Source organism: Strix uralensis, chromosome Z (genome assembly GCF_047716275.1).
Source record: "Strix uralensis isolate ZFMK-TIS-50842 chromosome Z, bStrUra1, whole genome shotgun sequence".
Classification (NCBI taxonomy): domain Eukaryota; kingdom Metazoa; phylum Chordata; class Aves; order Strigiformes; family Strigidae; genus Strix; species Strix uralensis.
Window position 1 is genome coordinate 102,877,502 of NC_134012.1, and position 25,874 is coordinate 102,903,375.

Consider the following 25,874-nt stretch of genomic DNA (forward strand, 5'->3'; position numbering starts at 1 on the left):
TCGGCCAATCGGGCGGCGCCCTGTTGGCTGTGCCCGGCGTCCCGCAGCACGGGCCAAGATGGCGGCGCGCGCGCAGCGGGGCGGCCTGGCGGCGGCCCTCCTCACCGGCGTCCTGCTCGCCTCCGGCTGCTGGCCGCTGGCCCTTGGGCAGGCGGCGGCGGAGGGCGCGGCGGCCGCCCAGCCGCACCGCCGCTTCGAGTACAAGTACAGCTTCAAGGGGCCGCACCTGGTGCAGGCGGATGGGACGGTGCCGTTCTGGGTGCACACGGGCAGTAAGTGCCGGGCGGCGGAGCGCGAGCGGGGTCGGGTCGCGCCATTTTCCTGCCCCCTCGTTACCCGAGGAAAAGGCGCGGGAGGGAGCGGCCGCCGGCCGTGGGGCTGAGGGGCGCGGCGGAGGCGGCCGCGGCCGGCGGGACCACCCGGCCTCGTCTGGTTCCGGGGCCCGCCGAGGCGGCGGGGGGGCCACCGAGGCCCTTGTGGGAGCCGAGAGGGAGAGGAGCCGGACTCGGCCCCGCGCCTCCCGCCCCCTCCGGAGGGCCCGGCGTCCTCCGCGCCCGCGGGGCCGTGTCCTGCGGATTTCCAGGTAGCTCCCGCGGCCCGGAGGAGACCCTGTGGTAGAGGTAAAATGGAAACACGGCCCCCCCGGCGCCTCCGACGTGCGGTGCGGAGCTACCTGTGACCTTTCTCACGGTGTGGTAGCTCCGTGCTGTGAGGAGGTGGCTCAGGTCCGAAACCCCGCTTTGTGGAGTGATGATGTGTCACTCGGTCAGCGCGAAAGTCGGCCTCGAGCCTGTGGTGTGCCAGAGACAGGCTGCCGGTGCTCTCTATGGCTAGAAATCCTGGGGAATTTCATAATATAGAAGCTTGAAATGGAAATTTTACCTTGGCAAATATGGCTTTATTGAGCGTAGTTTATGCAATTTATGTATCCTCTGCAGTATGGGTTAAGGATTTGATTGTACTCAAAAAGGTGTATAGTCTTCTGTAAGGCCCCCCCCCTTACTGATATTTACTGTACATGAGGTTCTACCTTAGTATAGTTTCACTGTAGTAAATTCTGCTGTGGGGATTTTTTTTTTTGACAGTGTTTAGTTTATATTGGTTAATTCGTGAGTGATAATTTTTGATTCTTGACATTATGCTACACGTGACATGAAGGAAGCTGTCTATAGATGAGCTTTTTTCCTGCCTTTTGAAGCAGATAATCACAAAAATAAATGTTACTTAGCAATAAGTGAATGAATCTCTCTCCTTTTAAACTATTAAATAGAAGATTAAAACATCTGTTTTTAAAAAGCAGAACAGAAATCTGTGATTTGTGAAAAGTTATGTGGGATACAGCAAAAAGCCAATCCTGATTTTTAAAAAAATTATCATTTAATACGTATCTTAACAGCAAGACCAGTGTTCTATTTAAGTTGTACATTGTGGTCCCAAAAGAAAGGGGATTAAGTCTTGTGTAAAGCGGTAGTAATTGAGTTGTTGAAAGTAAAAGCGTGGGGGTTTGGGGGTTTTTTCCTCCCTCTCAAGTGGTTGAGTACTCCATTAAAAATTTATTTTGAAAACTGTTCTCTAGTTGAGTAGGCCAGAAAATTTTGTGGGTTTAGAAGATCTGTTAATTGGCTAGTTAAGCACTTGCAATACTTTTTTCATATATTCAGTGTTGGTTCCTTTCCTTTCTAGATGCCATACCAAGTGCAGATCAGATTCGTATAACAACATCTTTGAAAAGCCAAAGAGGGTCAGTGTGGACAAAAAACAAGTCAATATTTGAATATTGGGAAGTCGAAGTGACCTTCCGAGTTACAGGAAGAGGCCGCATTGGAGCTGATGGATTGGTATGAAGAATTTTATCTAACTGAAAACAAATAGACATGCTTTAAAAAGTGAATCTTGACTTACCACTCTTACTTACTTTCTGTAATAGGCAATCTGGTTTACAGAAGAGCAAGGCTTGGAAGGTCCTGTTTTCGGGGCAGCTGATAAATGGAACGGTGTTGGAATTTTCTTTGATTCCTTTGACAATGATGGAAAGGTTAGTTGGAAGCAAACTCTTCTAGGAAAGATTATAAATTAATTTCCTGCCTGTTTTGTACATATAACTTCGGGAAAAAAAAAATGTTATTTTCCTACTCTTACCCCTTCACTTCAAAGGGATAAATTAAAATAGTTAAGTTTCCCTTATAGAATTTGTACTGCTTTCTCCCACTTTTTTTTTTTTAAGCTTGAAAGTTGAAGCATAACACGTAATGAATCTCCACTGAACATTGGTTCAAGTGTTAAGTTTGGAGGGAGAATACCGTGGACGTACATACAAGCTGAAATTTGGAATGCCCATGCACAGTTTGAAATGTTGATATGTCTGAAGATGGGTGCTTTGGAAGAGGCATGTTGTACCAAAATATGACACTCTGGAAACACAAATTTCTATGTCTGTCTTCAGAGATGCTCTTTTTCTTGGAACAAATCTGCCTTTAGTTCAGCAGCAAAAATTCTGTAGCAGATGGAGGTGACAGTTGCTGTTTTGAATTTCCAGTTTTCCAGTCCAGAATGATCCTGGGAAACTTTAACAATACATAGTAGGTTGGCTTTGCTTTTTTGGCTTTTCCTGCACTACTTTGGCTTGCTTTTAGATGTTTTAGATATATTTTTGTGGGTGTAAAAGCTTTTTTCCTACAGATGGCTTTTGATCTACAGCAAACTTAATCATATATAAAAATTGAAAGACTGAAGGTGACATTTATGTTTCTGATCTTCAAAGACAAGACTAGAGTATTGTTCAACTTACTAACAATTTTTAAGGGTTTTTTTTTCCTTTTTTTTCTGACTTCTGGCATGAATACGGACACTGGTTAGTTTAGCTGGCTGAAGATGCCATTTACGAAAAATTGCATGTGGACAACGCTGTTTGCCAGAACTTTGATAGCACTGGGATGCTGATCATGATAAGTTTAGTCAGTGTGGTGTGAAACCCTTTTTCAGAAAGTGATGATGTGTCACTTCTAGTCAAAACAAAAGTCTTCCTCATGCCTGTATTGGTCTGACACGTCTTAAAATACTGGAGTTTGTAAGACTTTTTTTAATGACAACCTGTTACTTTCTTCAGTCCCAGTATGGAGAAATTCTTGTTGCTGTTTCAGTGTGTTGGTGCTGTAACTGATCCTCAGCCTAGTATGTTGGCATCCAGAAGTAGACTCCATCTAGTACTGCCAACTCAAAGCACTCTGCGTATGGTGCTGGTTTAAAAACTGCAAAGCCTTTTTCCTCTTCCTTCTAAGGCTCTAGGCGCTACTAGAGTTGAATTTTTATTTCCCTGTAGAAGTAGTGACAAGAGCTTTTTAAAAAGAGAAATACAGTTTCCTAGCTCTGAACACCTGAAATTGTAAGAACCACACTAAATGTCACAAGAGTTTATAGCACATCTTTCCTGTGACCTTTGGAGGCAAAAACCAGAAGTTACTTGGCATGTTGGGTTCTCTGCTACTTTTGAAGTTCTTGTATGTGCTTGTGTCCAGACATGTTCCCCAGCAGAAATTGGGCCGCCCATCCACCGTTAGCATTGAATACTTCCATTAGTACCTATCTACTGTACTCTAAAGTAGATTAGACTTGGTTTGCATTCATGAATGCTTTGAAATGGAACTGTTTGTACACACTTTGTGCAGAATATATGCAAGTGTGCTCTGAACTATTTCAATATTACTGTTGTTAAACTGAAATAAGCAGTAAGAAGGTGACACGAAAGTATTCCAGTGGTACTGAGCAGGTAATACTGATGTTGAAGCAATTTAGCTAACCAAATCCCTTGCTGAGAAGTAGAAACACTGGTGTATTCCTCTGTAACAGTTTACCATTCTGTTGTCACAATCTGTGATGAAGGAAAAGAAACGTAGTTTGGTTGTAGTGTTTTTCTGAAGATAAAGGACCGCCCTACCCCACCACTGTGAATTGAGAAGGACATTATTTGTTGAATTTTTGAAGTATGAGTCTTGTTTTCTTTTCTTAAGAGCTGGCAACCTGTGTAGCGGGTCAGTGTATTCCTTTATGTCATGGTTTAACCCTGGTAGGCAGCTAAGCACCACACAGCTGCTTCCTCCCTCCCCTGTAATAGCATGGGGGAGAAAATCAGAAGGGTAAATGAGAAAAATCGTGGGTTGAGATAAGGACAGTTTAATAGGTAAAGCAAAAGCTGCACGCTCAAGTAAAACAAAACAAGGAATTAATACACTACTTCCCATTGCCAGGCAGGTAGGTGTTCAGCTGTCTCCAGGACAGCAGGGCTTCATCATTCATAACGATAACTTGGGAAGACAAATGCCATCACTCTGAATGTCCCCCTCCTTCCTCCCCTCCTCCCAGCTGCTATTGCTGAGTGTGACACCATATGATCTGGGATATCCCTTGGTCAGTCGGGGTCAGCTGTCCCCTCACAACTCCTTGTGGACCAAAACTGTCACTGTGTTACCAACACTGTTTTCATCATAAATCCAAAACATAGCCCCCTAAAATATACTGTGAAGAAACCTAACTCTGTCCTAGCCAAAACCAGTACACTTTAGGAGATGATGAATTGAAATGTTGAAGGGTGTAACTTGTGCTGTTGTGAAAACTGGAGTTCACTTCATAAACTCCTGGAGGCACCAGAATAGCACTGTAAATCTGTTCTGCCATTATCATTTTAGTTTGTACTCATCCTCTAGCAATTTAAATAACTGGGGATGTGTTTAACAGACTTTGTTTAGTCTCTGACAGATAGGTCCTGAGGTTTTTCCAATGACTGTGACAAGGTCAGTAGGCTGGCAGCATAGCGTCTGGATGTTTTTCCCAGTGTTATGCGGCCAAAGATGGATGTATTAAGTCATGTATTAGTTTCAAGATCTGTATCTTCACTATGTATAAATTTCTCCTATCTGCGAGTAATTGGTTATGTTAATTGGTAATTATGGTAATTGGTAGTATATCCAGGAACTTAATTTATGTGGTTTTTTCACCCCTAACTGTGCAAAGAATGTAGCAGTCTGTTGCAAAACACACAGCATAACACAGTGCTACTCAGCCATTTTGGTTATGTAGTCCTGAAGTGCAGAAAGAATAAAAACATCTGTGGTGTATCTGTAGTGTAGTGACTTCGGGCGCTTTATCACAGAAGGGCTATCAGTGATGTTACTTATGCTTCATTTTGAATTAAACTATCCCATTTGTTTGTGATTTCTTTTTCTAGAAAAACAATCCTGGAGTGATTGTTGTAGGCAACAACGGAAAACTTCTGTATGACCATCAGAAGTAAGTTTATTTTCAGTGTTAATGATGAATGTTTGCTTTTAAATGATGAGGTGTTACATGAAACTCTTTAAGAAACATTATAAAGGTTTCTTTCATATGAAACTTTTTTTGTTTCCTTTACATTTGAGTTTTTCTATTTGTTAAAACACTGTTTTGGCAGTAACAGCACAGAAACTGGTAACTGATGGATATTTAAATGGCATATGTCTTTGGGATGGGTGAACTCAGATAAATGGAGGTACAGACATTTCATTGCTTATGGGTATCTTCCACACACAGCTAATAACTGACAGAAGTGACTAACTGAAAGCTGATTGCCTGTTACTAAAATTAATTGGTTTAATTTTGATTTCTGATTGTTTATTGTCAACAGCACAATTGACATTTTGGATTCTCTGAGAAGAGAGGTGTCTAGCTTAGTTGGTGCAGTCCAGACTAGTTTATTACTAGTTTATTTTCATCTCAGTTCACAGGTGTGGGAATATGTCTTAGAAGCAAACAGATCTCCCCATTACTGCATTCTATCTATATTGTGTCCTGTGTAAAGCATCTAGTACTGTTGATCCCAGACTTCAGAGAAGCTCAGTGCAGTTGTGGGACAGCTTTTGAAAAACTTGCATATTGAAAAACTACCATGATGTTGCTTAGTGATACATTGATGCTTTTCTGTCTTAGCTGATAAATCATAAGATATAGTTTTATGCAAGTTGTCTTCTTGCATAGTGATGGTTCCACGCAAGCATTGGCATCCTGTCAGAGGGACTTTCGTAACAAGCCCTATCCTGTTCGAGTAAAGATAACGTACTATCAAAAAACACTGACTGTAAGTACTCTGAAATAATTACTCATGTTTCTCAGCTTTTTAAGTGTGAGATTGTTGTGACTATGTGAAAACCCAAAGACCCCATATGTTAATTCCAGTATTCTTGAAAATGTTGAGCTCTGTAGCAGAAGTTGGAAAGAGGTGCAGTATGTTCGAATGCTAGACGAGTTTTTAGCCACATTAGTGCATCTGTAGTTTTCTGAGCTAATTTGGCAAGTATTGCTGGTTTTTCTGATGTTACTGAGGAGTCAGTCATGCTAAGACATCACATGTGCTCATACCCTTCTGTTGCTGTTGACTTGCCTGTAGAGGTGTCCCAAAGCCAGCATCTGTTCCTCAGCTTCCAAGTGGTTGAGCAGCTCCTTAACTTGAACGGTATTTGTCAAGCTGATCTGAGAGCTGCAGAGGGGTTTGTAGCCGACTGTAAGAGGTTCTTGAAATGTGACTAAAAAAATTGAAGCTTGCTTTTTGACAGTAGATTTAAATTTGCTACTTGAGGCTTCCCACCTCCAAGAAATAGTAGGGCTTTAAAGCAGATAGAAAATCCCTGGTATAAGGGAGTCTTCAAGACTTAAATGCTATTCGGATGATTGTGAATTCCTTCTAGATATGGAGAGAAAAATACTTGTGATGCTGGGTTGCAGCAACTATGAAGTGTGTGTTTCTTGGCTTCTGATTTCTTCTGAAAAGGTGCTATTCATAGGTATTAGCCATAAAACACACAGCTGTTATTTTGTAGTAAAAGTTTCTCTAAAAGTAAACATGAATACACCTAAAAAGGTGGACCTTGTACTGTGTTGTAATGGTAAAAGCTATGTTACTCTTAAACGAAAATCAAATTTCAGGCTCCAAGGCTTCTCTCTTCTTGAATGTACCCGATCCCTGACGCCTTATCTAGGAACTCCTTTGGCCCAGATGTTGCTGCTAACCTTAGCAGTTCTGCAAATGCATCCGTGGAGGAAGAGAGAATTTCTCTAAGCTTAGAATCAACCTAAGAACAGGAAGGGATCAGGCCAAAAATTTGTGTTACCCAGAATGTTATTGGGATGTATACTTTTGATAGACTGGTCAGGGGTTTCTTGAACCAGGGGTGATGCTATTATGCCATGATCAGTTTTAGAATAGAATAATTCAATTTGGAAGGGACCTAAAACAATCATCTGGTCCAACTCCTGAGCCCTCCGGGGCTGACCAAAAGTTAAAGCCTGTTGTTAAGGGCATTGTCCAATTGCCTCTTAAACACCGACAGGCCTGGGGCAGCGACCCCTCTCCAGGAAGCCTGTTCCAGGGTTTGACCACCTCTGGGTGAAGAAATGCTTCCTCTCGTCCAGTCTGAATCTACCCAGGCACAGCTTTGAACTATTCCCATGCATCCTATCGCTGGATACCAGGGAGGAGAGCTCAGCACCTCCTTCTCCACGTGCCCTCCTCAGGAAGCTGTGGAGAGCAACAAGGTCACCCTTCAGCTTCCTTTTCTCCAAGCAAGACAAACCCAGAGTCCTCAGCTACTCCTAACAGGACATGCCTTCCAGCCCTCTCGCCAGATTTGTTGCCTTTCTCTGCGTTTCAGTACACATTCAAGTACCTTAACATCCTTTTTAAAATATACTTGTGCCCAGTGTCACTCTCTCCCAGGTGCAGAATCCAACGTTTGTTCTTGTTAAATTTCATGCCATTGATGCTTTCTCAATGCTCCAGTCTATCTATATCTGTCTGCAAGGCCTCTTGTCCCTTGAGTCAACAGCACTTCCCAGTTCAGTATCTTCAGTAAACTTACGAAGTGTGCGTTCAACTCCTGCATCCAGATCATTGATAAAAATGTCAAACAGCCCTGGCCCTGGAGTTGAGCCCTCAGGAGCACCGCTGGTGGTGGGTCGCCAGCCAGATGTAGCCCCATTCACTGCAGCACGTTGAGCCCTGCTGTCCATCGGTTCTTCACCGAGTGCACCATGAACCTGCTCATCTCGCAGCTGGACGGCTTGTCCAGAATGATTCTGTGAGGGACAGTATCAAAAGCCTTACTGAAATCCAGAAGAACTCTATCCACCACCTTCCATTCCTACACTAGGTGGATGATCTTGTCGTAGGATATCAGGTTACTTAGACTGGCCTTTCCCTTCATGAGCCCTGTCTGTGCCTGATGATTGCACTGTTCCTTAGATGCCTTTCAATAGCACTCAATATGATCTTCTCCATAATTTTTGCAGGCACTGAGGTTAGACTAACAGGTCTGTAGTTTCCTACATCTTTCCTCATGCCCTTGTAAGTTGTAATAACAATGGCTAGCTTCTAGTCAGCGGGGACCTCCCCAGACTCCCAAGACCTTTGGTAGATGGTTGAGAGGGTTCCTGCTGTAACATCCGCCATCTCCTTCAGTACTCTGGGATGGATCCCATCCAGCTCTGTGGACTTACAAACATTCAGCTGATACAGCTGCTCACTTACAGTTTCTGTGTCCACAAATGGAAAGTCACTGCTTCCCCAGCTATGGTCCTCCAACTCAGAGGACCAGGCAGCCCAAGGTCTATCAGTATTAGTACAGACTAAGGCAAAAAAAGAGTTGAATGCCTCCATCTTTTCTTCATCCCTATTTGTCAGGTGGCCATCTTCAACAAGTATTGGTCCAGTGTTTTCCTTGGACCTCCTCTTGCTATTAACATACTTTAAAAAGCCTTTCTTGTTGTCTGACACAACACTGGCTAGTTTCAACCCTTGTGGAGCTTTGGCCATTTGTGTCTTCTCCCTGCATATGCAAACCACGGCTCTGTAATCTTCCTGCGAAGCCTGACTTTGCTTCCAGAGATCATACAATTTCTTTTTACTCTTGAGTTCCAAGAGGATTCCATGTTCAGCCAAGCTGGTTGCCTGCCCCACTTGCCTGACTTTTGATGCAGCGGGATTGCCTGCTCCTGTGCATGGTTCTTAACAAGAAAAAAAAGAAAAAAAAAAAAAGTGGTTCCATGGACCCCAAGCCCTCAAAAGCAGTTTCTTAGGGGACACTGCTAACTGGCTCTCTGGGTATCTTAAAGTTTGCTGTCTTGAAATCCAGGGTAGCAACTCTGCTGACTTTTTTTTCTCATTACACCGAATATTTTAAACTCTACCATCTCATGATCACTGTGGCCAAGGCAGCCACCTACCATCACACCTCCCATGAGTCTGCCTCTCTTCACAAACAAGTCTAGGGGGGCATCTTTCCTAGTTGACTCACTGAGTACTTGTGATGAGAAATTATATTCATCTTCAGGGATTTCCCAGACTTGCTTGTCACAGCAGTATGGCATTCCCAGTTGATGTCTGGGAGGTTGAAATCTCCCATAGAGACAAGGACTGCTGATCCAGAGATTTCTCCTAATTGCTTACAGAATAGCTCATAGGTGCTCTCATCCTGGATGAGTGATCAGTCGTGGATGCCCACAGCAACATCTGCTTTGTTTTCCATCCCCCTAATCGTCACCCAGAGGCTCTCCACCACATCACCTCTAACTGTAAGGGCCGTACAGTCACACCTCTCCACTGCCACCTTGCCTGCGCTGCCTCTCCTGTCCTCCATCCCAGCACTCCAGCTGTGGGACTTCTTTCACAAAGCCTCACTGATGCCAGTAGCATCATAGCTCTGGGAACAGACCAATGCTTCCAGTCTGTCCTGTTCCTTGTACGTGTGTGTCAGTGTCGTTCCAGGCCTTTTTTTCCTTTTTAAAATAGAAAGCTTATGCATTTTCTTCGTAAAAAAATGTCTTTCAGAAAATAAATAGGTTTTGGTTTCTACTATCAGCTGCTGAATTACCTGATAAGTTGTATTTGTGACCATTACTGTAAACTGACAAAGCAATTAACACAAATAGATTTATGTGGTAAAAATTGTGTTCATCCTTTCAGGTTTTAATTAACAATGGCTTTACTCCGGATAAAGAAGACTATGAATTTTGTGCAAAAGTGGAAGATATGGTGTTGCCATCACAAGGATATTTTGGAATATCTGCAGCAACAGGAGGACTTGCAGGTAGCAAATGTTAAAAATTGTGACAAATGATGTGGGGACTTGCAGGGCTTGCAAGAGAGGTGGGGTTTTTTTTACTGCTAGTGTTGATCCGTTATACCAATTTCTGACCATGATGATGTAATTAATCCTCTCCCATTCCCAAATTACTGATACGCTCAGGTGTTCCCTGGCTAGAGCAGGACTTTCAGTTTGCCCCAACAGAGATGTTGCACGGTCTCATTCCCCGCTGCATAAACTCTTGAGAGGACTTTGTGTGGACACTGTTGCCTCAAGATCCTTTGCAAGTGCAAGACTGACTTGGGAAGTGCCAAGATTTGTCATGTGTAGCAGTAGCAATTAACAGTGGCTTTTTGTTCTGTTTGTTGAATACAGATGATCATGATGTCCTGTCTTTTCTGACCTTCCAGTTGACAGAGCCTGGGAAGGAAGTAGTAAGCATCTTTATGCATAATTCGTAAAACATGTTACTGTGTATGTTTTATGTGTAACACCAGATGATGGCATTTCCTCTGAAGTCATTCTTGGCATCCCTGTTTCAGGATTTTGGCATGTAGCTGTGCTGTCATGTGTTTTAGAAAAATGAGACTAATACTGTAATGTTTTGGTAATACTTTAATTAATGTTTTCAAGACCAGAATTGAAGCACACTGAATCAACAAAAATCCTGATGTTAAATCAAAACATGCAGAGAAAACAAACTAAGTAGTACACTTTGTTTGGAAAGTAGACAAATAATCTGTTCTTGCTTTCAACTTCCTATATCTCTAGAACAGTTCTGTACTGCTAAACAGCATCTATCCTTGTAAAACTTGCTTTCTTTTTAATCACAGAAAGTATGCATGTATTGGGGAAAAGCTATGGGTCTCCATAGGAATGTGTGGTTTCTCACTCCAACTTCATATATTAATGTGCTTCACTAATTGTGGTATGTCTTCAAATCTGAAATCTGAACAGCCTTGCTGGAGAAAAAGTTATATAGGAGTGGTGGAGAACATGAAAAAATCTCTCCCCCCACCTCTTTGATAATGTTTTAAAGCCAATACCAGATGCAGAAATTCCTCAAAAAGATAAAGAGAAGTATCAAGAAGAGTTTGAACACTTTCAACAAGAATTGGATAAAAAGAAAGAAGAATTTCAAAAGGACCATCCTGATGTGCAAGGACAGCCAGGCAAGTTATTTGAGAGGGTTTTTTTTTTTTTCCCAGTTGTCAAGGAAAACATTTGCGTTCTGGGATATTCAGAATGAGGATCTGATACTCTGATCTTACTAAGCTCTTACTGATGTTATTTACTTTATTTAAGAATCTTTGGTCTTTTGTTTGTAAAGTGTTTTCTGAAATATAAAGTCCCTTTTGTCATGCCTGGACTGAGAACAAAACAAACGAACGTAAACATAATGGGAATGATGAGACTCTGTATGGAACAGTAGAAGGGAGAGGAGGTCACGCATCCCTCTGTAAAGCGGTGGTTAAGGAAGCATGGCCTTTTTGGTTATTTGAAAATGTGTATGAAAGGTCATCTTCTTGGTTTGTTTCTGCACATTCATAACAAACTTTTTTTCCCATCTTGTTTTATGGATGGTTATGAAAGATGGGCTCATGGACGTGCTGGAACATGGGTGTACTTGGAAAAGCTTTTTCATGCTTGCCTGGTATTAGACACATCTTGAGTTCTGTCAGGTTCAGTGCCATAGCATTAGCTGGCATTCAGGGGTGGTGTCTGGGTTGGCTAACAGCCACCTTTCCAGCTTGATGTTCTTAAAAACTGTGGCCTTAAATTTTGCATTTTAAGCTATTGATAAGAAACTGGCTGGGTAAGGGAGAATTGCCCTTTTCACTATTGATACCATACGTCTGCAGCTCTCAGCAAGCATTGGTTTAAAGGTATTTCAGACTGAACAGCATTTTTCCACTGATTTTTTAAATGATATTTAATTTAGGAAAATTATAATAATGACTCTCGCTCACTTTTTTTGAGTATTTAGCCAAAATCTTTGGTTTTGATTGGTGGGGGTTTTGTTTGTTTGCTTGGGTTGGGTTGTGGGAGGTTTCTTTGTTTTTTAGAGCTGGGCAGAAAATAATCTGCTTATTTGAATATATAACGGAAGTGGTTACTTCTTAGTTTTGTGGATTGAATAAGTTATATTTGACCACACACATAACAGGAATGTACTTTGGGCATCTAGACCTGAAATTTCAGGTTGCCATATTTTTTTGTGCAGTGATAAGTTATGACAGTTCTAAAGGTCCTGTGCCATTTTTTCTTCATCTGTGTTTTTGAAATATTGTCCCGACTTCCATTGATAAAAAATAGTAATCTTTTTGCCACAGTCTTTTGGACTTTCTTCTTTCTGACATTGAGGCTGCAGAGAAACTCACTCAAAATGTGCAGTCACTTCTCTATTTCAGGCTGCTCTTTAAAGATTACTTTTCCTAAAAAGTAGCTGTTACTTAATACTTGCAAATCTCTTCCAAAGGGTACTTGGTAATACAGTATGAGCTTATGCAAAAAGATCTGCCTCCTCAGAATAACAGCATCCTGTTTCCATTTTATGTTGCACATTACCCCAGTATTGAAATAGGAACTTTTAAGGTGGACTCTGGGTTTGAATGTGTGGTTATCTCTGTTGAGTGTTCTGATCCCATTTGGGTATCCTTTGCCATGGCAATGGCGATAAATAAACACCAGATATGTCAAATTATGGTAAGGAAGTATATCCATGTGGAAAGTTTTAAGGGTGCAAGAAAAAGGATACAATGCAACTTATGAGGAATGCATATATGTAAGAACTACCTGTGCTTTATTCCTTATCAGCGGATGATCTTTTTGAAACTGTAAGTGATCGTGAACTGAGGCAAATTTTTGAGGGGCAGAATCGAATTCACCTTGAAATCAAACAGCTTAATAGGCAATTGGACATGATTCTGGATGAGCAGAGGAGATACGTCTCCGCAGTCACAGATGAGATTGCTAAAAGAGGAGCTGGTTTTCCAGGTCAACAAGGACAGGTAAATTAAAAACCCCAAACCACTGTGATTGGTAGCTCAGCCTAATTTCAGCAGCGTAATTGATGTGCTTTTTCTAAGATATGTTGATCTGTTTTTCCCCACTCACCCTCTCCCCTGCCAGCTTTCCCAGCAAGAGATTGAGACAGTTGTGAAAACTCAAGAAGAAGTCATTAGACAAGTAAATGAAATAAGGTAAATGCTTTCTAAATACTAAGGCTGTGTTTTGATTTCTATATTATTTTCCACCTTTTAAATCCTGTTTATTATTTCAGTAGGAGAATATTGACAAACTTGAAATTTCTGTGTCAGTTCCTTAGTGATGACTCTCTGCATACATTTAATTTCTATAATAAAGTAAGTTCACATCCCTAGGGTGGCTAAGCCTCCTAATTTGCCTTTTTTTAATCATGAGATTCCACTTCAACTGGAAAGTCCAGTCCCTCTAAAAACAATCAATTTCTGCTAATGTGATAACCTGCTACCTCATGGAAACTTGTTGCTCTGTTTTTGGAGTATTCATAACAACATGAGCATAAATGCCTTCGATTTTATAGCTAGTGCACTCCCAAAAAAGGGTGTGTTGGAGTATCTTGTCAGTATGCTCAGTCTACTTCTGATATAATGATTATATGAGTTTATTATTATATAGTAGTATGAATAAAATATATAATAGTATACGAGCTGTATTTGAGGTTTTGTTTAGTGTAAACCATCTGTAAAGGCACGTAAGTAATTCTGAGTAGTTCTGTACAAATTAAAAGTGTCTGTGCATGTAATAAGGGTTGTTGAGATGTATTGCTTATTCTTCTAATGATTATTTTTGAGTTCACTTCCTCCTTCAATTTAGACATATCTTTTGGTTTTGGGTTTTTTCCCTAATTTTGCTATGACTGCCTAAAGCTCATATATTGATTATTGCTACATAGTAGTCTGTTAGTGTTACCAATTTTAAAAAAGGAGAAAAAACATTCCTACAGTTGTGGGTTTTTTCCTGTGTTAGTTCAAGGGCAGCTCTTGTGATTTACCTAAGTAGGTCAGGTTTTTGTAGAATGAAGATTAGAAAGCTTCCATTTTTGCACTTGTTCTTCCACGAAAGCTTTCATGTTAATATTCTTGACAAATCTTTATACCTTGCAAGCAAATTAGATTTTCTTGTTAACATTGGCAGTCTGCCCTTTCAGTGACTACTTATTAGGTATGAGTTTGCGTAACATCATCTTAATATTTTTCTTAGATTAAAGAAATGTTTTATTTATAGATAGAAATAAACAGCCCGCATTGCTGGTCATCCCAGAGGAAAAGGACTTACTGTCTAAGTAATTTTCTTGTCAAGATTTATGTATTTCTTAATCATCTGCTTACAGAAGAATCTTGCATGTTCATAGAAACTATCAGCATGGTATTGTTCATGGAAAAGTAAATGTGAATTAAATTTGATACAGACCATGTCTATTTAGGGAAGTTACTTTGTGCTTAACAAACAGGGGAAGTCTGGGGGAAGGTGGGTGTGCAGATTTTTGTTAATTACGTAGGGATGGTAGAATTAGGAGGGACAAAATGAGTGTCACACTTGTGTTCTAGCACTGAAAATAGTGGGGCAAGACCAGCAATGATGGATGTGGATAGCTAGAATTACTGTCAGCGTTTGTTAGACAGTGGTTGTGGTGGTGGCAAGGGTTTGCATAGGTTATTTAAGAAAAGCATCTTCCACTGAAAAACTTACTTCTAAAATAGGTTATTATAACACTAATTCAAAGTACAGGTAAACATTAATCAATTTACTTGAAATAATCTATACAATGACAATACAAAAATATAAAATAATTTCTGGGTAATGTATTTGCTAATTTAAGTTAGGAGAGATGAGGGGGTTTTTGCATCATTTTGTGTGTATAAATTCCAAACCAGAACTGTAGAATGAGAGAAGCGAGAGCTGCTTTGATTGGTTTTGTTCGCAGTGGCTTACAGAAGCAAACAGCTGGTTTTTGGTAATTACTTTTGGTAACTTTGCAATATTAAAAATGAGCTTATTGAGGTAAGGGTTGAGAATTTCGCAGAAATCATGGCTAACTCCATCTGGCCTGAAGTGCAGTACATTATCTGGAATCACTGGAAATGTAACTGTAGAAAGTAATTGATCTTCTAACGTGTGCTGGAAGTGGGATTGAGCTTTTACAAAGATGACACAAAAGGGTGAATTGTCTTTTTGTTACTGAAAGTGAGAAGAAATTTTTTTGGGTTCTGTGGGAAGTATGCAGGATACTGGCAGTCCAGTATGTTAAGTTTATTTGTGTGTCAAAGTGGTATTTTTAAGAAAATCTGATAGCCTTCAGTTTGAAGAAAAGTATATATGTCTCTGTTAAAGTGGTGTGTCTGCAACTTGATATAATTGTGTAGATTAATGTGTGGCTTTGACTTTGTAGCTACTTCAAGTAGTTTAAACATGATGCATAGTTCTTACAATGGAGCGAAAGCTGCTGTAACGCTAATGCAGCAAAAAAATCTATGCTTGCAATTTTTACGTCTGGAGAGTTGTCATAGTGCCTTTGAATTGATACGTACGTTACTGGTTTTTTCTCTTGTTTTTTTAATATTATTTTCAGTTCTGTGTTTTCTGAATTTTAATGGCATGAAGAGCAAATGATGCAAAGCTAAAAGATGGGCAACATTTTTGTGACGATTATTTGTAAACATTTAAGTTTCGATGCTTAACTTGCCATTTTCACAATGAATATGAGCCATTTAAAATCAGTCATATAATTTTGTATAACACTTACAAATATGATTATATGTTGTTGTTGCCAGTTTACTCAAGGAATAGTATTCAAGCCAGGGTTTTTGTTTTGTTTTTGGTTTTTTCTTATGTGGAAGTTAAAATTGAAAGTGTTCAAGGCCAGGTTGGTCGGGGCTTTGGGCAACCTGATGTAGTGAAAGGTGTCCCTGCCCACAGCCGGGAGTTGAACCAGATGATCTCCAAAGGTCCCTTCCAACCCAGCCGTTCTATGATACATTGCTGACCACTGTACAAAGAGTTAGGACAGCACCTGGAAGGCATCGAAGTAAGCTCTCATCGGAACAAAATGTGAAGTTTTAAGTAAATTAAAAAGAAATCCAGATGCATACATTTTGATTGTTTATTCTGTTAATAATGAAGAGATTAACATTCACATGATAAATATTTTTTTTTAGATGTAGAATAATCCTCTTTGCAGTTGGAAGGAGACATCACAGCAGGGGAAAATGATATAAACATATTGATTAGAGATTAAGTATTTTTCTCTCATTGACTAGTTTACCTCAAACAGAATTAGTTATGGAACCTCAACTTTTTATGGATTTAATTTTATTTGCTACAGAAGCAAAATTAATTCACATGAAGATGATGTTAAGTATTATGACAGTGCATATGGGAAATGAGTTTCTTGTATAAATGATAATCATGAAACAAGGATGTATCTAAATCTTTTCTTATCCCTAAAGCCTCTGCTTTATTTTTATTTCTTACATGACTGCTCTTATTTATTTATTTTTCAAACAGCTTTCGGTTTTCTTCAAAGATTGCATTAAACTCTGCTTATCCTAAAGCCTTGGCAAAAGCCTCTGATAAAACACTTGTTTTAGACTTCATTAGTCAGGCAAAGCAGATGTCTAGCAATAGAATATTTGCCAGATCTTGTTTTCAGCATGACTTTGGGAGATGGTGCACTGTACAAATTGAAACTGTCTGCAGAATTAAATATTAAAAATCGTGGTTTGAAGGAATTATTTCTTGATAGGTATTATTGGAAGCTAGAAAAAATGTTTTCTGCCTTTTGGGGCAACTATGTATTTCAAACTAATATGATGGACTAAAAGGTGTCCAGGATAACTGCTTTTTATAGAAAAGCCGCTGTGTGCTGAAAGATGTTTTGTTCTTTGTCTTGTTTCAGAAATTCCATGGCTGATACTCTGAGGTTGATCAGTGGAGCACAACATCCTGGCTCTGCTGCAGGAGTCTATGAAACAACCCAGCACTTCAACGACATCAAAGAGCACCTTCACGTAGTCAAGAGGGACATTGAGCATTTAGTACAACGAAATATGGTAACTTATGTGCTGGTAGTGTAAAGCATGACTGTAATACTTCTTTATGTGACTGTTAGTGAAAAGCTAGGATGAGCCAGCATGCAATTTACAGAGCAATTAATCCTTCATTAAGCTGCTTCGCTAAAACTGCACTGGCTTGACCCAACTGCATGATCTGTGTTTTGGTGAGAAGTTTTGAACAAAGATCATGATTTTTAGTCTAATTTCCTGTTGAAACAAGGTCAAGCAATTAGGTTTTCTGGGTTCTTTTTTTTTTCGTATTTGTCCCTCTACCTAACAGCTCTATACAGAGGAGATTATTGCTTCTGCACAGAAGGGAGACCTTTAATCAGAGGAAACTCGGGCAGGCTCCGCTTAAGGTCTCTAAGTGTGAAAGATGTCTGTGTTCACGTTCAGGAGCACCGTACTATAGGCTAGGTAGCAATCAAGCTGAATTAATTTATAGTCCCAGAGAAGGTTCTTGATTTCTGGGTTAATTTACCGGAAGATTTATTCTTTCCCCTGTAACCCTCAAATTAACATCAGTCAGTTTATCTAAGAAACATAAAAGTGAAAGGGGAAAGAGACAGGGATTAAGATGATGATTTTTTCAGAGTAGTGTCATTGCTGTCTGTTTTCTGCTTGTGTTCTGATTTTTAGGTCATGTTGCAAAGACCTTGTTTTGTTTCTTACATATAACAGTCTTTTGATGGCATGTCTTGTTTGCTCTTCTCAAATACTGTTTTTCTTGGTTTTTAGCCATCTAGTGAGAAATCAAAGTGTCCAGACTTGCCACCGTTTCCATCGTGCTTATCTACAGTGCACTTCTTTATATTTGTAGCAGTGCAAACAGTGTTATTCATTGGTTATATCATGTATAGGTAAGTATATTTATGTTTAAAGACAATAGGGCAAATGGTTTTAGAACTTCTGACTGGAAATGCAACTGCAATGGTATGATTGTGTTAATCTTCTTTAAAACAAGCAATCGTTCAGATTGGACGAGGCCTTGGGAGGTTTCCAGTTCAACCTCTGGCTCAAAGCAGGGTTGACAGTGAATTCAGACCAGGGTGCTTAGTGTTTAGACCGGTCATGTCTTGAAATCCTCCAAGACTGGAAAATTTACCACTGTTATAGACCCCATTGGAAATGCTTAATTATCATAATGAAGTTTGTTTTATTCTCCCCCCACTCCCACGGTACATTTAGTGGGAACCTGCCCTGTTTCAATTTGACTGTTGTGTGTCTGTCTTAAAATGGGCGTCTCTGTGAAGAAACTGTCCCTGTCTCCTCAATAACATCCTGTGGGTATTAGAAAGCTGCTGTTAGATGCCTTGAAGCATTCTTTTGTCCAGGATGAACAAGGCCAGTTCCCACCCAAGTGCTTCAGCTCTTGACCACCATCCTTGTGGTCCTTGCTGGACTAACTAAGGTTTATTAATATCTTAACAAAATCTGATGTGATTTTTTTTTTTTCCTGTGTGTACCTACAAGCTACTCATCCAATCTTTTTTTACGATATGTATCCCTTCATCACTCTCCGACATAGGATACTGATAATGTACAGGCTTCCTGCCACCCTCCTGTCCCCAGCCCCACTAATTGGGATGTTTTCTCGGTTCTCTTCCTCCTTCTTGTAATGTCATAATGTTGAAATTAAATTTGCATTGGCGGAAAGGAAAATGTACTGAGAGTAAGGACTGACTTCCTTGGTAGTCCTCCCTCCTGCTTCTCACACGCACTAATCAGGATAAGGAGTAGGGACCAAAATAGCATTGCCCTTCAAAGGGAAAATGCTGTTTGCTACCTCTGTGGAAGGGTAACTAGTATTAATGTAAGACCAGTGCTGCTGATAGCACTAACTTTTATTGTGTCCGCTTCTCTGCGAAGTGGAAGAGTGCGTTTCTTAGGTATGTCATGTTATGCCGTCAACTGGAAAGGTGGCTTCCAAGACAAATGAGGAGCTGGTCCCCTCCAGTTCTTTTTGGTGCCCTTGTAATTCTAGCAGCTGTGTGTGGTTGATCCACAGTATCTGTATCCACTAAGAAAACAAATATGTTCTGTGCCCGAGGGAAAAGGAAATCCCATTTCAAGTAAATTCTTTCACTGCTTAGTAGCATGTGTTTCCTTTTCTATGATGATCTTTAGGCCAATCAGGTACTGAGAAGCTTTAGAAAATTTTAAAGCATTTTAAAAATCAGTTCATATGTTCTTTCACGGTTTCTGGCTTCTGTCTAGAAGGCTTTGTTTCTTTCTGTGTCTGATGCAAAATTGGAACTACAGTGATGCTACCAGTGTCTGTAAATAGAAAAAATTATATCTTGTTTTTGTGATATGACTTACATTTGATTTCCCTAAGACTCTATTGACAAGGAGTGGAATCTCTTAATCCCCAACTAAATGAAATATTTAAGTCAGTTACCTAGCTTTATACTGTATTTAATGAATTCTTGTCTGCTTTTTCTTTCAGGAGTCAACAAGAAGCAGCAGCCAAAAAGTTCTTTTGATGACCCGTTCCTTTTGTGCGTACATAACAGCAGTATGTATGCACAGAAAATGATACACTTCTGTAAATGAGGGAAATTTTAGTGTTTGATATACTTCAATATTGTAAATTATTGAATTTTGTTAAAGAAAATGAGTTCTCATTTAAACTGTTAATGTTAAAGTTAAAAACAGACTGGGGAGCAGTGAGGCAAATGCTAGATAGGGTCTGCAGTCTTCCCCTGTCTAGGTCTGTGTTCTCAGCTAACTTTCTCAAATACTGGAAGGCAAATGCCATATTCCTCCTCTTTTGTTCATATTCCAGAGAAGGGAATTGAAACACCCAGGTTTGGTGGTTGTTCATAATGAGAATTGCAGATGGATGATTTGTGCAGAAAGCTTGCCACTAAGTGTCCTGACATACCAGTTTAAAAAACAAGCAAAAAAACCCACCCCCACACAAAATCCCCAACAAACAAAGCCCAGTTACAGACCCCAAACAACTGTTCTTCTCTATTTTGGGAGAAGGGTAAAAACTTACTATAAATGTTTCATTTCTTTACCACTTGGATTTAACTGTTTAATAATTATTTAGTTAATTCTAACTTCACGAAATACAAACGCTTTTTAGTATATGGACATGAAGACGGGCCTTTAACAGTCTGACTGTTGATACCTGATACAGAAAACAAACTGTACAGAACCAGCAAATAAAGGCTTATCTCCTTATTTTGGGTTTTGGTTTTAGGCAGTGAGAGAAAACGTGATAAAGTAGTTTTCAAGTATATCACGGGACTGATTTCTTTTTTGTAGTTTCGAGTCTGTAATTTTGTTTGGAGATTTGTGGAACTCTTTCAGCAAAGATATCATTGCTTTATACCTCTTAATCTGATTTTATTAGGGATGTGTTTAGCATATGAATATGTCTCTACTTTTATAAAGCTGTCTTGTCTTTCATGTATCAAATACAGATGCTTTGATTTAAATCTTGACATGGCAAGTATTCTAAACTACAGGTATTGAGTGTTAACCTGTTTCTTACAAGCTGTTGCTTCAGACGTGTTTGTTAATCCAGCAGCTATTGTAGAACCAGTATTGTATGTCAATTCCTGCTTTAATATCAAAAGTGTGAGACTGAACATGTGTTTTTGATACTGCTTATCAGGTGAGCATTTGCTTCAGAAAAGAAACAGAGCAGCCCAAATTAGGAATGTGAAATGAATTCATTTTGCCTTGTTTACATACCTGTGGTAACTCTGTCCTTGAGTTGTGTGTAGAGTTAGAATAGGGAGTTATGTTTGTTTTGTTTAAATTCTATAAAATACACAAATGCATCAGGATATTTCACTTTTAATTATTAATCTGTTTGTCTGAATCTGCCAAAATTATCTGGAATCTAGCGTACTACTGATGCATTCCTACAATCTACTCCCTTGGAGTGCAACACATGCTGCCAAATTCACTGTAATGAAGAACACTTCAGTATTGTGCCTGTCAGTTTGGAGAAATGATAAATCTATGCAATATATTTTGTTACTTAAAATACAGTGTCCAAAAAGTGGATGCCTGTGCTGTACCAATAAAATTACACTGCCTACACACCTATTTACATAGCTACAGTATGTAGTATACTGTAAGTGATATAGCTTTGTAGATTCATTTCTAAATTTGAGAAGATTTTGCTGTACTAGTTGGAGAAACTACTGCCTCAAGCTAACCTTGCTAGATAAATAGGGTAAATCAATGAAAAAAAACCTTTTCACATAAGCCAGAATAACACATAGGAATTTATCCATTCAGTTCTTTCAACACCAGCAAATACGTACAGGTGCCTTGAGTCTAAGCTATTACAACCCTGACCTTCAAACTAAACTTAATATATTTTCTTGAATTGTTCTGAAAATGTACAGTGACGTTCCTTTCAATTGCAAGCCTGCCTTCATCAGTGCGACACCTAAACAGAACTCCCTCTCTCACGGCAGGGTTTGCAAGACCCTTTATGGAGAAAGGCTAGCAATTGTGTTTTGATAAGTAGGTGCATGTATCTGGCATAATGAGGGACAGCTCTTAGCGTAGCAGTTGGAGGAAGCCTGTATATTTTGTTACTGTGAATTTACCCAACCATAACTTTGTTTTAAAGCTGGAGCAGACCATACTTTTGTGTCTTGTCTTAGAAAGAAGAGAAGGCTGGGGATGGTGTCTAGGGGAAAACTTGAACCTACAATTATGTCTTCGGTGTGAGGCTCAGCTTGTGTGTTTATGCTGCTAATAGATCTGACACATCCCATGTGCAACTAGGAAACTTTTGTATTGGGGAGCAGAAGGTCTAAAGCGTAACATCCGAAAAGTGATAACTTTACTTCATGCTTCATTTCACAGTCATCTCTCCTTGGAACTTCCATAATTGCCTCGTCACTCAATGGATCAAAGGAAAGCTCCCAGCTGCCCAGCTCAAATTTTATCCTGTCTGTTCTTGAGGTGATAACAACAAATTTGGACTTTAAAAATATTTGTCAGTCAATATAGCCTCCTGTAATGGCTGGCTACGAGAAGTTTCTTTCAACACTGATACTGTGTTTGATTCTTATTAAGTAAGATTTCAGGACTAGGAGGAGAAGATACCTTGGAATTGAGTTTGACAATACGGGGGAGAACAAGTTTAATAATTGTATTTGGAGTGTGGATGATAAGTAGCAAATAGTTGGCAGTGACAAGAGAATCTCATCGTACTGGTCAGTATATCAAATACATGGTCACACCTGAATCCTTCAAAAGTAAGATTCACAATATGGTTTGTAAATTACCTAACTTCCTATGTGAAGAAAATCTGACATTTATCAGTGCATCAATTCCTGTAATACTGAAGACTGTCTACTGTTTTTTTTAAACTCAAACAGCTGACATTTTCATGTTTGTTTCTGACTAATGTAAATTGACACTTGGAGTTCAGAGATAACCTTGTTTGAATAAAGATGCATATTTTTAGTAAACTTTTTTCTTTTAATTTGGTGCATGTGCATGAAATCCAAATAAGTGTATTTGAAGCATTCTTTGCCCTCTGTTGTTCAGAGAGTTTGAACACTTTGAGATCCGTGTGCAGTCCTGCCTGACCCTGGAGAGTTAACGGCACTCGGAGGTCGAGGCTCGGCCTGTGCTGGGACAGATGGCTGCCCCTGCTTAGCAGGATGTGCTGCATCCAGCCCTGGTTCATTCTGTGCGAAGGGATTATCTCCTCTCTGCTGCAGTCTAATGCAGGAGTGACTAACCTAAAAGTAAGATTCGCTCAAAAGCTTGTGTTAAGAGTATCAGACTTGCCTTGAGTATCAGACATTTGGGGTCAAATGTGAAGTAGTATGTCAACTTCTAAGTCTCTTAACAGCAAATCAAGTTGCTTGCTGGCTGCTTTGAGTATACAAAGTACCTCATTTTTCTGAGTTGAAGATTGCTTACATCTCTGAAGGTCTTTCTTCAGATTCTCCAGGCTGGGTGCTCTGCTCCTGTTTGTTGGGAAACAACATGCCTACCCAAAACAAGGCAGTCTGTGTCTCCTTGGTTTTGGGGTTGTTTTTTTTTACTGTTCTATTCAGTAAACTGTGTTTGTCTCTGGTAACCTCCCACAGGAAGAGTAAGAATTCCTTCACTGGCCATAATTTTCCCCCAGCCAGGAGTAATTTCTCTAATAGGTGGAGGAGAGGAATCTTTAATTGAATCTATTCAATCTGAGAAGACCTTAGAATATTTATTTCTCTCTCTCTCTGCAAGTGATCTGATGTTCCAACTTACATAAAAGGTGACATCCCCTTTTAGAGGGATGAAGTGGGGGGAGAGTCTTGGTCCTTTCAGAGAACACTTGGATACTACTGAATTACATGGTTGGAGTTGTCTGCTGTGACTGTGTTTGGGAACACAGTATGTGGAAAAGGCTGGGAGTTGGGATGCTTGCCTGTCTATGGCATTTCTGTGTGGGCCTCCCTATGAGGCTTCTAGATTTTGCTCTTTGTGATTTACCTGTTGCAAGACTGAATTCTGTTGTGGGGCTGGAGATGCCTGCATTCCTTGGGTGTGAAACATGGGCTTTTTTCATATTGCCCAGCTCCATCAGATAAGAAAGGAACTAGTTTAGTTTTGATTTTACTTAAGCTAGAGGGAAAGGACTTGTTTTAAAGCAGAGGAAGTGGCAACATGAGTACTTAATTAGCAGCTGTTCATATGTTTTCATTAAGCTTGTGATCCCTGTAATCAACAAAAAGCAGTAAGTGGTTTGTAACTTCAATATAGGCAGTAGTGAAAGCACCTGCCAGGAATGGGAATTATTCTGGAGGTACTGGTCCTTGTTGACAGCCAAGGCAGCTGCTTAAAACTCGATACTTCAGGTACTCTGTAAGCAATTGGTTCCTTGTCAGTCTGACTGTTTATTCATTATTTCTGTACAGGGATTTGTGATAGATATCTAAACCCACAATGAAGAGAGCAATTTGCTAGATAGTTATGCAGTGTCTTCCAAAGTTTCATCACTTCTCTGTTGTGTTTCTCAGCAGTTTCCAGTGCCAGTAGGGCCAATATCTTTTAAAGCACTTTTTGTTGTCTTTGATTTTGAATCTAACACTGGAGAGCCTTTTGCTGTTAGGAAGGTTCATGAGACCTCTCTGAAGACCTGGAGGGCAAGATCTCTCAGGTTCTTAGGAACCCCTTCTCAAGACAGTTTGCAGCTTTCTTTCCTTCCAGTCAGTTCTGTAAAAGCATCTATTTTAGCCAGAAGGTGGTTTGTAGAGATGCCTGAACTGATGAAGCACCTTCTCCCCTCACTGAGGACTTTGTGTCTCCTGCTCTTGAGAGCCACTGCGTTCTGAGCAGTGGGGGGCAAGTCCCTTACGTGAGTCCAGCTGTAGTCTAGGAGCTAGGGATTGGCTTTTCAGGGCCATGCTCTTAAAGTAGTATTTAACTCAATTTTCTAGAAATAGCACTTTATTTTCATTTCTTCCTTTTAAAGTTGGCTGCATAAAAGAGAGGGGCTCTTGTGGTCTTGTTCTGGCTCATGGGGTGGCCGCTACTTCTCAGCAGTCAGAGTGCTCATCCAGAGACTCTCCTCCTGAAAAAGATGCTAGGATTAGGCCTGTTTGCAGGATTTCTCAAATACCAGCAAAGTGAGCGAGGTCTTGGTTTTAGCAGAAGGCAAAAGGTTTCAGGTTAGAACCATCCCTGCTTGTCTCCAGGCTGGGGAAAATGGTATAAAAGTACCCTTGCACAGTCAGCCAGCACTTGCATTTGGCACAGCTCACAGTGGTGGGGCAGTGGCGTAGGTGTGCTGTGTTCTGCTGGAGTTAGCCTGCCCGCGCGGCCACGGCTGGCCCGCAGTGCTGGCGAGTTGTCAGCTCTTTTGAACAAACACAGCCTTCTCTGAAATGCAGAAGGATGGGGAATGGGGATGCCGTCAGCCCTTCTGCCCTTCGAATGCCTCGAAGGCAGCGAACGGAGCCAGGGCAGTTGTTGGGCGTAACAAAGTCAGACTGACATTGCCAGGCCCGTTTTGAAGTGACTCCCTGAGGTAGGAGCAGCGATACCTTATGTATAAACTTAATGCTGGATTTTTAGGTTTTAAATTTTGCCAGATAACAAACTTTATTTCATTTTATGCATTCAATTTAAGACTAATGCATGCTCAAGTTTAGCATTCTCTACTTAAATCGGGATTAGCTATTCAGTGTCTGTGATCTCAGTTCTGTTAGCCGTTTGGGCAAGTAAAATACAGTTTTGGTAATCGAGGTCAGAGTTGGTCAGATGTAAAAAGTTGATTCTTCCCACAAATTCTTACAACTTTGGCATAGTTCTGAAAGGGCACAGTGATTATAAAAATCAATTTTAATTTAAGAAAAATGCTTTCTAGGTATTTGTAGTATATCGGAGTGGTTTTGTTGTGATTTGGAATTCATGCTTCTGAGTGGTACTCTCTTTCAAAAAGAAATTTAAAGTTTCTTGTTTAATCACTAATAATCCAGGATTACAGAACGTCCTGCCTTTTTTTTTTTTTTTTTAATAGTAACAGGTCTCCTTTAATTAGAAAGGCTCAAATACAGATTAAGGCATTAGGCAAACTGGAATCCTCCCCTCTCTCAGTGAAATTATGAGAGTGCTGGGAGAACCATTTCGATAATCAGAATTACAGAATGTTTCACTAAGGCATGCAGTCAGTCATAGTAGGATAAATGCT

The 25,874-nt window shown here is 40.2% G+C and overlaps 2 protein-coding genes and 1 long non-coding RNA gene across 6 annotated transcripts in view; 2 read left to right on the forward strand and 1 right to left on the reverse strand.

Moving 5' to 3' along the window:
• The window catches only part of LOC141938375 (uncharacterized), a 30,548-nt gene extending 29,934 nt beyond the window's left edge, over positions 1-614 (reverse strand). The window contains exon 1 of the long non-coding RNA XR_012627247.1: positions 337-614. This is a non-coding gene — a long non-coding RNA (uncharacterized LOC141938375). The remainder of the gene's footprint in view (positions 1-336) is intronic.
• Positions 1-25,874, forward strand: part of LMAN1 (lectin, mannose binding 1) — a 27,018-nt gene continuing 1,144 nt past the window's right edge. The window contains exons 1-14 of one of the 4 annotated variants that reach the window (XM_074857144.1): positions 1-272; positions 1,684-1,838; positions 1,928-2,035; positions 5,222-5,283; positions 6,007-6,106; positions 9,986-10,109; positions 10,482-10,540; positions 11,146-11,278; positions 12,924-13,117; positions 13,239-13,309; positions 17,047-17,200; positions 17,942-18,063; positions 19,653-19,704; positions 22,046-22,656. In XM_074857144.1, coding sequence (XP_074713245.1) covers positions 59-272; positions 1,684-1,838; positions 1,928-2,035; positions 5,222-5,283; positions 6,007-6,106; positions 9,986-10,109; positions 10,482-10,540; positions 11,146-11,278; positions 12,924-13,117; positions 13,239-13,309; positions 17,047-17,200; positions 17,942-18,063; positions 19,653-19,689 — 1,533 coding nt within the window. In that variant the 5' untranslated portion in view covers positions 1-58 and the 3' untranslated portion in view covers positions 19,690-19,704; positions 22,046-22,656. Of the gene's footprint in view, positions 273-1,683; positions 1,839-1,927; positions 2,036-5,221; positions 5,284-6,006; positions 6,107-9,985; positions 10,110-10,481; positions 10,541-11,145; positions 11,279-12,923; positions 13,118-13,238; positions 13,310-17,046; positions 17,201-17,941; positions 18,064-19,652; positions 22,657-25,874 lie in introns of those variants that run through there. The other 3 variants (XM_074857142.1, XM_074857143.1, XM_074857141.1) reach the window with 3 other exon arrangements.
• CPLX4 (complexin 4) overlaps positions 22,785-25,874 on the forward strand; it is a 21,663-nt gene continuing 18,573 nt past the window's right edge. The window contains exon 1 of the mRNA XM_074857145.1: positions 22,785-22,938. Within this exon, the coding sequence (XP_074713246.1) occupies positions 22,852-22,938 (87 nt within the window). The 5' untranslated portion in view covers positions 22,785-22,851. The remainder of the gene's footprint in view (positions 22,939-25,874) is intronic.